Source organism: Quercus robur, chromosome 5 (assembly GCF_932294415.1).
Source record: "Quercus robur chromosome 5, dhQueRobu3.1, whole genome shotgun sequence".
In the NCBI taxonomy this organism is placed as follows: Eukaryota; Viridiplantae; Streptophyta; class Magnoliopsida; order Fagales; family Fagaceae; genus Quercus; species Quercus robur.
The window spans coordinates 24,642,637-24,655,883 of record NC_065538.1 but is presented as its reverse complement, the minus strand read 5'-3'; the positions used below and the strand labels follow the sequence as shown (position 1 = coordinate 24,655,883).

At 31.5% G+C, this 13,247-nt stretch overlaps 1 protein-coding gene and 1 non-coding gene across 2 annotated transcripts; one reads left to right on the top strand and one right to left on the bottom strand.

The window, feature by feature from the left end:
• Window positions 1-4,280: 4,280 nt before the first annotated feature.
• On the top strand, window positions 4,281-7,175 carry LOC126725586 (probable 2-oxoglutarate-dependent dioxygenase AOP1). Its single transcript, XM_050430388.1, has 3 exons — window positions 4,281-4,711; window positions 5,418-5,739; window positions 6,707-7,175. Exons 1-3 carry the CDS (start codon window positions 4,338-4,340, stop codon window positions 6,953-6,955), a joined length of 945 nt encoding a protein of 314 aa, XP_050286345.1. The 5' UTR covers window positions 4,281-4,337; the 3' UTR covers window positions 6,956-7,175.
• Window positions 7,176-8,851: 1,676 nt separating this feature from the next.
• TRNAD-GUC (transfer RNA aspartic acid (anticodon GUC)) lies at window positions 8,852-8,923 on the bottom strand. The gene has a single exon. It is a non-coding gene; the product is annotated as a tRNA-Asp (tRNA).
• Between the last annotated feature and the right edge of the window lie 4,324 nt (window positions 8,924-13,247).

Genomic DNA, 13,247 nt, shown 5'->3' with positions numbered 1-13,247 from the left:
GTTGAATAATTGACATTTCTCTTTTATATTAGTTTTTCATAAACATTTTTCTTTTTGTGCAAGTGAATTACTCCATACAAAAGAAGGCCATAAGAAAATAAAAGTATGCATTTGCACACCCAACCTACCAACTTGACGTACTGATTCAACTCAACCAAATGCCTTGGATCGGTTTTTGTGGGCTGATGTGTTGATTTCTATTGAAATTTTATTTTAAGTCTCAAGTTGGGTAAAGTTCAAGTTAAAGTTTTTTTAGCCCATCTAACCTAACTTGACCTACCATATATATAATTTTATTTTATTAACCTTTTTTTTTCATTTTTAGTTTGAATAATTTGGGTATTTGAGAATTATTTTAGACGAATTTGAAATTTTGGATAGCTATTTTATGTGAATTATAATAATTTATTTTTATAAAAAAAAAATGCTTGATTAATTAGTCCAAAGACCCATATGGATGGGGGGTGAGTTAGTTTCTACACATGTGATGGGTTAGATTGGAACTTTCTCTACCCAACAAGAAAAGTTGGCTTGAAAAAACCCTCTAATCCAACCAAGCCATACACACCCTATACAAATTTCTTTTTAAATTTTTAAGGGAATTGGAGTATATTATTATACCAAAGTATTCGAAATACCATATGCTAGAGTTTCAAAAAGGAAAAAAAAAAAAACCATATGTAGCATCTTTGGACGTTTTTCAATTTGCTTTCAAATCATAATGAAATAAATTAAGATTCTAAAAATAATAATAATAAATTAACCAATTCATTTTCCGCATTCTTTCTAATAAAAATAAAATACATTACAAGAAACCATAATGTGATCTCATCCACGTGCTTTTCACTTAAAAATAAGGTGGAAGTGTTAGCGGCTCGCCGGGCTTTGGTTTTTGCTAAGGAACTTGGTTTTGACAGGGTGATTGTGGAAGGAGATTCTGCAAACAACCTCTATTAATGGAGGTCACATGGATCACTCGGCTTTGGGTCATGTATTGTTGGATATCAAACGTTTATTTTCTTGTTTTTCTCACATTTCAGTTAAGCATATTAATAGAGAAGGAAATTGTGTGGCACATAAGCTTGCAGAAGCGAAAGTATAAAGTATAGATTACAATAACACACCAGGGTTACGTGGTTCAACCTAACGGTCTACATCCATGGAGGAAACCCTAAAGGGCTACATCAATAATATATAATATATTATAGTGTAGTACAAATCCTGTATTACAATAAATCATAACATGTGTATATATAGTAAACTAAACCCTAGACTAATAGACTTCTAGTACAAATAAGAGACTTGACTTGCACACAAAGTAGAATTAGACTTGGGCCTATGCTAATGGGCTAATATATCTCTAACATATATCATTTTTGTCAAATTATCGTACACAAGTTAACCACTAATTTCACTTAAAAATAAGGTGGAAGTGTTAGCGGCTCGTTGGGCTTTGGTTTTTGCTAAGGAACTCGGTTTTGACAGGGTGATTGTGGAAGGAGATTCTACAAACACTATTACCTCTATTAATGGAGGTCACATGGATCACTCAACTTTGGGTCATGTATTGTTGGATATCAAACGTTTATTTTCTTATTTTTCTCACATTTTAGTTAAGCATATTAATAGAGAAGGAAACTGTGTGGCACATAAGCTTGCTAGGCGAGCTGCTAGTTATCCTTTTCTGGTCTGGATGGAGTCTGTTCCATTCCACCCGACATTTTTAAAGTGTACCAACTTGATTTATTGAGGATGCAATAATAAGATCTCTACCCTTAAGGGGATTTTTCTCAAAAAAAAAAAAAAAAAAAAAAGATCTTAAGGTGAGAAAGACACTCCTTGCCATCTCATTAATGTTTTAAAATTTAATTACGTGACTGCCTCCACAATTAACATACACCACTTTATAATTTGTTTGTTTAAATATTCAACACCTTTCCTATCTGTACTTATCTCTTACAGCTTCACCTTCCTGCGTAGGCCACAAAACCAGCAAAGAACAGAGCGAGTTGACCTGGCAAGTAGCATTGTACCCCCGGCCGACATTTCACTTATATTCAAGCAACTCAAGGAGACATGTTGCAGTCCCTCATAACTAGTAACTACTCAAGCTGCACATGGTCGGCTTTTGGATACCTTGATGGATGACACGGCTGAATGCACTACACTCACTACACCAGCTGAAGTGTCTTTAGTTGAAGATGTATTATACTTAAGGTGCGTTTGTGTAAGGCTTATTGCGTTTGTGTTTTCCTAAGTTGCGTTTTTTGGTTAGGTTTGGGAAGCATGTCTTGCCTTTCTCAGATTCAGCGTTTTTGTTTTTAGTGGGTCCCGTATACTATTCACAGGACCAGCAAGTATTTTTTTTAACAAAAACAATTTTAAAACTGGGTTTCACGACACTATTCACACATTTAAAAATTATTTTGTTACAGTGTTTCAGTTTCCAATTTTCAATAATAAACGGTATCCAGACAGACTCTTAATATGCGTTTGGAAAGCTCGTTTTGTGCTTCCTAGCGGCACATTTTTTTCTTTAGTGGGTCCCGTGCACTATTCACGAAACCCATAAACCTCCTTTTTCAGCAAAATAAACATTAAAAATGGGTCCCATGGCACTATTCACGTATTTAAAAATTATTTTGTTGTAATATATTTAGTTTTCAGCAATAAGCGATATCCAAACAGAGCCTTAAGTAACTTTCACACGGTTTTCCATTTTATTGCATCACTTTTCCCTCAATAAATTATTATTTGCTAAATTTATTTGTGTTCAAGAATTATGCTTTTACATCTTTACATGTAAACGTGGAATTTATAATTTTATTTCAAATTAAAATGCTTTTATTTGAAAAATTACCAAACACAATTTTTTTTTTAATTCTTGTTTATACTTTATTATTTTTTATTGACTTTATGAAAATTCATTTCAAAGTTATGTAATTGAGTTTGGATATATTTTTTAGTCAATTGTTTCTATTTTTACTAATTTAATATATTTATTTACATTTTAAATGATTATTAAATTAATTAAATTTCATTACGCTTCAACCTCGATTTAACCCTAATCTAACCTAAAAAATCTTGAACATCTTCTTATTATGGTTCTTTGCATGGTCTGAGTTTCAAAACCATACAATTACAAAACAACTCTTCTGAAAAAAAATTACACAACAACTAAACCTTATTTTTTTTTTCAAACTTTACTAATTAGCTATTTATCTTTATAGCATTTTTAGGTTTATGGAAATTTAATCTTGAATTTTTTTTTTTTTTATTGAGATTACTATTGCTTAATGCTTGGTGTTTTTCTTTTATAATAAAAAATAAAATTTTCAACCATTCTTTATACTTAGCTATGAACAGTTTCTCAAAAATAAGGTGTAACTACTCTTATTACTACCTAGTCAATTTCAAAACCAGAACTTTAACCTATTTTAACTTTTAGGTTCTGTTATTTTTTACCGTATATACATATTCAAATGTATATTTCATGGGTATTACATGAATATATAATCTTGATTTCTTTTCTTTAGGATATAAAAATATTTTATGCTAGATATCTATATATTAGAAAACTATATGGAAATTAAATCATTTTCTAATTTTTTTTTATAAATTGCAATTATTAATTAATTCAATTCAGCACATTATCAATACATGGGATTTTTCGAATATCTCATAGTTTGCAAGTGAAATGGTCTAGAAACTTAACACTCTGTTTGTTTTAGCAAAAATATTTTCTAAAAAATGAGTCACTTTCTAAGAGTATTTTTCATAAAATTATTTAATTTTACCATTTTTTGTAATAACTTAAAATGAGTTGAAAATTAATATCCTAACTTTTTTTATTTAACTTGCTGTGAGATAGAATTGTTTTTCTAAAAAAAAAATAGCAGAGTACAATTTCTAAAAATAAGTCAAACTTTTTCTGTTAACCCAAAATTGTTTTCCTTTGACTCATTTATTCTGTTACTACCAAAATATTGAAAAACATGAAAAACTATCTTCACACAAAGTTTCCCACAAATTAAGACATTACTTCCTTATATATAAATAAATAAATCATTTTCTTTCCATTAAATTTTTTTTTTTCTAATAAGTGATAATTTTTGGTCCACTCATTCAGGAGGAATCTAATCCCACCCACCAACCTACGGAATATGTTTGACCCCAAATGCAAACTGTATAGCATTTTTTCTTCCTTCACCTCCTGTCTTATTTTACAATTTACTGTCATCCGTCGAACTGTATAAATAGGCCAAAATGCACCCAAAAGCTCAAGCAAACTACAACACATAGTAGCATCTTCTATATCCACCAAAGAGTAGAAGAAAATGGGGTCCGAATCCACTCTCAGACTTCCTGTCATAGATTTCTCCAACCTTGATCAAAAAGTACACACTCCCGAGTGGGACTTGGTGAGAACCCAAGTCCTGGAAGCACTCCAAGAGTATGGTTGCTTCGAGGCTTTCTTCAGTAAAGTCCCCCTAGACCTTCGAAAGGCTCTTTTGTGTGCAACAGAAGAGCTGTTTGACCTCCCTTTACAAACAAAGCTGCGTAACATTTCTAAAAAACCCTATCATGGCTATGTTGGGCAATACCCTATGGTGCCACTATATGAGAGCATGGGCATTGATGATTCAAACATCTCTGAGAAAGTTGAGAGCTTGTCAAATATCTTCTGGCCTGAAGGAAACCCAAGTTTTAGGTATAACTTCCTTTCCTCTAGTGATAAATAAAATTGTGGAAATATGTATTATATTTTAGCTGCCATGGAATATAATCAATTATAACCTTAATTTATTTATTATAACAAAATAATAATAATAATAATAACAACAACCACTCTTTGTCCCAAAATTTTGAAGTCGACTATTAATTATTAACAGACTAATATATAATCATATTTTCCATTAGTTTCTTCATAAAATATTAAATGCTAGAGAATATTAGTTTATGTTTGTTTGATTTAGTTTATTGTTTATTTAGATACAACTATACTTTTAATTCATTTTTGAAAATTAATAAATAAGTAATCCAAACCCACACTTAGTTGAAACTTGCACCTATGACTAAGGATTCGTTTGGATTCGTTTGGATTCAACTTATTTTTACTGAAACTGAAAACTGAAAACTGAAAACACTGTAGTAAAATTATATTTAAATGTGTGAATAGTATCGTGAGACCCATTTTTAATATTTTTTAATCTGTAAACAGTACTAAATAGTGCTAAACAGTGTATGAACAGTGTTTAACAGTGTGTGAACAGTACTCTTGTCCCCTAAAGCAGAAACGGTGCAAAAAAAAAAAAAAAAAAAAAAAGAAGGTAAACGTAAAATGCAACTTTCAGCCAGATCCAAACCCACACTAAATAACTATTTCATTTATCTGTCTTTTTTTCCTTTTTGGGCAGCAATACCATACAATCATTCTCTGAGAGACTATCAAAATTAGATCAAATAGTCAGGAGGATGATTTTGGAAGGCTTGGACCTTGAGAAATACCTAGAGGAACACATGTGGTCAACCAATTACCTTCTTCGGGTCATGAAATATAAAGGGCCTCAAACCAGTGAGACCAAGATTGGACTGACCGCTCACACAGATAAAAACATCGTGACCATATTGTATCAAAATCAAGTTGAGGGGTTGGAGGTAGAGACCAAAGATGGTGAATGGATCAACGTCAAACCCTCTCCAGACTCTTTCACTGTCATGATCGGTGATTCTCTACTGGTAAAGTTGCTATTTCTTCATTAGTAGAATATATAAAAAATAAAGTCCTATGAAAATGTTATATTACAAAGGATGCATTTTACAGTCCAATATTTTTTTGTATGCCATTTTGATCAGGCACAGATAATTACCTTTCCTAGCTTTTTGGGAAATTGCAAGTCTGAGCCTCGGTGGTGCGCGCCAACTATCACAATATTTTAAAAATAAATAAATAAAAACCTAGATATATGGAGTCCGTTTGGATACAACTTATTTTTGCTGAAACTGAAAACTGAAAATATTGTAGCAAAATAATTTTTTAATATGTGAATAGTGCTGTGGGACCCGTAAACAGTGCGTGAACAGTACATTTTGTCTCCTACACAATGAACCCATATGATGTTACTGTTCACACACTATAAAAAAAAAAAAAAAAAAAAAAAAAAAAAAAAAAAAAGCAAACTTTAAACGGAAACGTGTATCCAAACTCTCCCATGATATAAAATATCATAAGTGCTGGAGTATAGAATAGAATATTCTAATTTTGTATCTAAAAATATGGTACTTTCACCAAATTTGATTTAATAAATCTTTTTTTTATGGGATTCATAAATCTATTTTTAATTCAAAGTTTTTGTTTTATCTCTTTTTTTTTTTTTTAAGAATCTATTTTGTAAATTGAAATTTTTTTTTTTTGATAAGTGAAGTTGAAATGTTATGGACCTTGCCTTTCTCTAATACTCTTTTTCTTCTAACATAAAATGCATGCAACCAAGAATGAAATTAAAATCATTGAGAACAATTAAATTATCAATTAATTATGTAACCAAAAGTCTTATAACTGAATTAACACCAATTAGTATTTTCAATAGAAATATTTAATGTTCAAATCTCTCCACCTCAACCATCAAATTATCAAAAAGAACAAAACAATAAACAAAGCAATTAATAATATATGTAAATAAATAAATTGTGGCTGATTTTGCAGGCATGGACAAACGGCAGGCTGCACTCTCCAAATCATCGAGTCATGATGACCGGAGATGAGGCAAGGTATTCAACTGGATTGTTCTCAATCCCCAAAGCAGGTTACATCATTGAAGCCCCGAAGGAGCTAGTTGATGAGGAACACCCTTTGCTCTTTAAGCCCTTTGATCATGTTCAGTTCCTCGGCTACTACTACACTGAGGCTGGTCAGAAAGCCAAGTCTGCTTTGAGGAATTATTGTGGAATATGAGAAATATGCCTTGTGTGTATTGTGCACTAGTAGCAACTTTTATTGTTTAAAATCTGAACCTTTTGCCTTTTAATTTTAAATAAATCGCTTTCTGTGTGAGTGTGGTAATGAGTACTACAGCTTTTTCTTAGTAAATTGTAATAAATAAAGTTTTTCTTTTTAACTTTTAATGGTCCGAATAAAAGAATATATATTTAAGCAAAGCTTGGGTTTGTTATCATTGAACAAAAGTCTTATTTTGTATTTTTTGCTCCCTGCAGAATTTCTTATTTTGTAATTTGGTCATAATAGGAGACATAAATATAGTGCAAAACGAAAGAAAAAAAAAATTAGTTGGGGCTCATTAATAAAGATTACAGACAGCCTATTAATCTCAGGTACCTTGAATTTGAGTGAATGAAAGATTTTGTCAAATTTGATATGGCTAGACCAAGAAATTTCACCAATTGATCTTTAAATTTACTTTGATAAATTCGATAGGGTAAAATTAAGAGAATTAGGGTTTGGATCCTTAGAAAAGAGCTAATGTATCCTTAATAATCTTTCAAGTAACGCACAAATTAAGGCTAAAATTGATGACTTAATGGACCTTTCCAAATTTGGTCGTGCAATTCTTGATTGAAGTAGCTTGATAAATCAAGGTTGCTATCAAGATTGATATTGAGCTAACAGAAACTTCTTTTTCTTGAGCTGATTTTGGGTCTTTGTCTTTATTTTTGAATTACAACTCTAAAACACAAGAAAACTCATAATTTAACATGATTTGTCAACACTAATACATATAGACCTAACAACTTCTAGTCAGTCATGCATAGAAAGAATTATGGAAACACTGGAATGCTCAACTTTTTCTGTGCATCAGCCAAGGTATAGTAATAGGATTGGCAAGGATAGCAAAGGCTACGTACATCACCTACAAAAATGATAAAAGTCTAACTGATCAGCTTGGACGGCCATATTGACTTTAAGCAACAGTACTGTAGGTCCTCCCCCACAAGGGGTCACTTGGCTCTTCAAAACCAGCATAGGCTTTCAATGACTTCACCTTGATCAATTTAGAGCTTAATTTGCTGCTGTTGTAATGTCAAAACCAGCATGGCTCAGCAATTTATATATCTATCTATCTATATATATATATATATATATTTTAAGGGTCATGCTAAGGAATGTTCTTAGAGCATTGGTTAACAATCCATTTTAGGAAAATTTTGACACCACTTTTATGAAAAATGAAAAAAAAAAAAAAAACTGTCAAAACATTAATTACTTTTTTTTTCTTTTCCTATAAAAACTTTCTTTAAATGGATTATTAGTCAATGTTCTAAGAGTATTCGTTTGCATTTCTCATATATTAATAGATAAAAATGAGAGAAAATCCAATTAGATTTCAAATTGGATTGTAATTGTAGTCTAATTTTACGCCGCATGTCCTATCTATATATTTTTTTAATTTCTAGGTGAGTTAATGTTATGTAAAAAACAAAGAGACTAATATAAATAAATAATAATAAAAAACCCATATGTATATCCAAAAAATAAAATAAAATAAAGAAGAAAAGAAGAGTAAAAAACTAATGTATATATCTATTACTTAAACAATATATAATTTGAATTCATATATATATAATTGTGTTGTTTTTAATTATACTGTGCATATGCATGAATTATACACTAGTATTTGTTAATAATAGCCCCCGATGGACTTCTTGGATTTGTATATTAATTTGTTAATCATAGCCCCCATACTTGTTGGTTTACAAATCGTATTGCAATTTTTGACTTTTGAGTTCTGTATTTATGGTTATAAATAATTAAACTTTTGAAATGGATAGGGTGTTATCAGTAATTTGGGCGAATTCGAAGTCAAGACAAAAAAGAAAAAAGAAAAATGAATAACGCCGTTGCCGGGGATCGAACCCGGGTCACCCGCGTGACAGGCGGGAATACTCACCACTATACTACAACGACTTGTTGATAAACGCTTGCAATTTATAATCTTTGTAAGTTCAACGTTTGCCACGGCTGTAATATCTTACAAGTCTACTTCTTGAAGCTTGGTTTTCAATGTCATTGGGTTTTTTTTTTTTTTTTTTTTCCTAAGAACAATGTCGTTGATTATTCAGTAAAAACTAAAAGATTAGCTCCGAACATCCAACAAAATTATTTTTAAAAAAAAAATCAAATGGCTTAGTGAATAGTGATAGTGTAAGGACTCAATTAGTAACGATCTCAAACTAGTATTGGGTTCGTACGTTAAAAGCCCAAACAATAAAATTTGTAGAGAGTGAGCTGAAAAGCTAGGCCTTGGTCATCGGACAGTGGTTAGTCGTGGTATTCATGGTGGTCGCACAAAGGTGAACTAAGTTTGTCCATGGACCTTGTCCATTGAGCTTAATATTCTTATTATTCCTTTCACTTTTTTGGGTACCATGGTTTCAGCCTCCTCTTTTGGCGCATAAGCCCTTACATTATATAGCCCTTCTCAGTTGATTCTGACCTTCCATCTGTTGATTAGGCAAGTAACTACTCGAGTACCTGTCCCATCAGCTGCCTCCCCCCACTTTCTGTTAGTTGCAATAATCGAAGCCACACTATTCAGGAGTCTTTTCCTATCAATGTGGCTAGGACGTTTGTTGACGCATTCAATCCGGAAATGATGTCTTTTCCTTGAACCATTCCTACACTGTACCCCCGTGCGAGTCCCATTCCACTCGCCTTTTCTTCCCGGAGCGCTTTGGAGGCTGCCTTTGATGACGTGTCGTCATTCCCTTTTAGTCCTCGGGATGCCGAGGACAGGGTCATCCTCGGTTGCATCTCTAGGCCATTTAGACTTTCGCTACTTGTTCTCGGCAACTATTCTCCTCGACGCGGGCCTTGGGCCCTAATGGAAAGTGGGCCGGGACCACAAATTCTCTAGCCCCACAGATAGTATTTGGGTGTGCTAAAAAAAATGTTACTTTAACACACCAGAAGATTACTTTATCTATTTTACAATATCATTTAATAATATACCATACATCCTATAACTTATTATATTACCCGTTTATTCAAAAAAATTATTTAAATATTCTTTTTTGATTATTTCTTTATTAGTGAGAGGAGGGAAAATGATTATTTTATTTAGAAGCAAGATTGTGGATTTATTTAAAAAATGATTTTCTGTTTTAATTTTTATGTCTATTGTGTTTTGCTACTGGTAGCATATTATTGTAGCAAAGTGTAAAACTTTTGCAAATATTTTCAAAAACGGTACACTGGATGGAGATAGTTTTTTACTATTTGGTGTGCTAAAAAATAGCATTTAGAGTTTTCTGCTATTTAAATGGATTTACACATTATAGGTAAAAGAAATTGACGAAAATTTATAAATTCAATCTAAATAAAAAATTTGAAGTAACTTTTTTTTTTTTTTTTTGAGGGAGAAAATTTGGAGTACTTTGAAACAAATTTTCTATACTACTACTATTTAAGGAGCTTCACATATTTAAAACTTTCATTTTTTTTGGTTCAAAAATGCCCCTACACCTCTATGTTTAAGTAGAAATAAAACTAAAAAATAATCCGATAAAAATGCAACTCTAACTCCCACTAAAATATAGCCTAAAAAATAAGATCACTCTCCTGTTAATTTTCAAATTATTTTATCCATTTATAAATTAAATTCTCAAAATAAAAATTTCATATATATATATATATATATAATAAAAACACAATTTTTTTTTTCTACAAAATAAAACCACTTAAAAAAAAAAAAAAAAAAAGTTGCATCGCACGTGTGAATCGCATATGAGCAAGTAAGTGTTTTTTTAAGTTTTTCTGTCCTTTTAATTTCCTTCCCTTTTTTTTTTTTTTTTACTTGGGGTGTGAGGCTAATGGGCAATCACATCACTGGTCGTGAATTTGGCATATTCCCTTGTAATAGCATCAGATTAATATGAGACAACAACGCAAACCGCCAAAAGGAAAGCTAGTCATAATTGATTACAACTAGCCAATACATTATATTAGTATAGAACTTTACTTTGTCCCTGTTAGCTGACAGCCTGACACTGCCCGTACATAACAGATCTTTCATTATCCTAATTTAGATCTAAAAACAACACAAATTAAATAATAATAATAAACTCAATTTTAGCCAAATGCCTGAGAAAGATATAAGTAAATGCTCAATATAATCTTAATTAAGAAATATTCTTACATATATATATATATATATATATAAATTATAGTATAGCATGGTATGAGAGATCAAACACGACAATATCAACAAACTAGATGTGCTATTCTAAAAAACAAAATAAAACAAAAATAATAATAATCTATATGTGCTAATTTATGAATATTCCTCCTCTCCAATGCATGACAAATTAGAAATTGAGAAAATAGACAACATTATAAATATGCCATGCTCTCTCGTTTGTTTTTCTTTATATATATGAGAGAGAGAGAGAGAGAGTGGCAAGAGCCCCCGATTTATGTTAAATCTCATAAATTATATTTTTCAAATCATTTTAGGACATCTCACAATTAATGTTAGATCAAAATAAAAATATGGTATCTGGCAATGAAGGACAAATTGAGCCATGTCAAGTGGGTTTTTTTTTCCATAATTTTGGATAATTGGAGAGGGAAAATCTATATGAAGTATGCACATCTCCATTATAAATATAAGTCAAGTGTCAATCGAAATATAAAACTTTTCAAAAGTCACCTTGTATTGCTGCCATCGCCAATTTGAAGTGACACTATTTCGCAGCATTCTATTATATAGCCTGTTCCTGTTGGGTCGTGACTCTTCATCTTCTTCATGATGAAAACTCACAAGAGATCTAACTAAGGAAACCATGCAGCTTGGCTTATGTGTCTCTGCCGTTGCATTAGCTGTTTTAGGAATATAAACAAACAATCAGAAAACAAATAAGCCCAAGGGGGCTTTGATATCTAAGAAAGGTTTGCCAATTTCTAAAATAAGTGCACGGTCTTAACTCTTTGTAGTTCAACATTTCAATTAACACGTTTTGGTATTTTCAATTGAAACTTTCAAGATTCAAATCTTATACCCTTATTATAACTAATGAATTATCACAAAACTTTCAAACTCGAAACAGCTTCAACAATTACCTGAGAATCTACTTCAAAGAGATAACATATTTACACCCAATCTCTTAGATTTTGATCCGGCCATATGAGCTTCTTGGGCTTTAGCCCACCCAGGAAACCTAGTTGAAAGTTTATTGGTTCAGCCCTAGCAAAGTTTCCTTCATCATCCTTAAGAACTATTGTTGTATACACTACATATGTTAGTGTTTTAAACCCCCGGTTGTCTCAGATTTTATTAAATATTAACCAAATAATTAATTATATCAATTATGCAGTAGATTTGAATTAAACAAACATTAAACATTCACAAATCAAATTAATACCAAGAATGATGACCCAGGAAAACTTTGGAAACTATAGTTTCAAAGTAAAAAACCTATGGGGATTTAACCTAAACAATCCTCAAGGCAACATTTCACTAATAGAATAAAAGTATATACAATAGACTTAACCCTAAATCTACTACTACCTTATGTAGTACTTACTCACGTAACCACATATAATTCCGAATTCACGGACTCTTCTAATATGAAACTGTTGCATATAAACTCACCTGTTTATGACTCTGAGATCTCCACTCAAAGATTTGGATCAGCAACACAAACTCTCCAGTTTGTAACTTTGAGATCTCCACTCAAAAATTTAAATCAGCAACTGTGGTTGACTAAATGCAACAGCTTTACTTTATGACTAGATTTATTGTTTACACAAGGTCTCCAACTATAGCTCCAAAAGGGTATAGAAAATCTCCATATTTGTGTACATAACACTCCTTTTGAATCTATAAAATCGTGCTCTAGGGTTTGTATTTATATACCCTTAAGTTCCATCAAAACCCTAGATCAAACAACTGAGATAAAAGCAAGATTTGATGATAGTTTTTAGACCCCTTAAAAACACAATTGGATTAACCTAGGTAATTAGCCAAGTTGTTACTTAGTCCAATTTAACAAATCTAGGTTATCACAATCACAATAATCATATTATGCATAGCAACGGAAAGATAAATAACACAAAAATATGATCACCCAGAAAACCAAACCGGTAAAAACCTGGGGAGGATTTAACCTAGCTATCCTCAAGATAAACCTAAATCCACTATCTTGAAAAAATTGAAGTTCATACAATAAGACTTACAAGCCCCCACGCTCGACTTCCTATTGCTACCCACCAGTAGAACTTACTGATACGA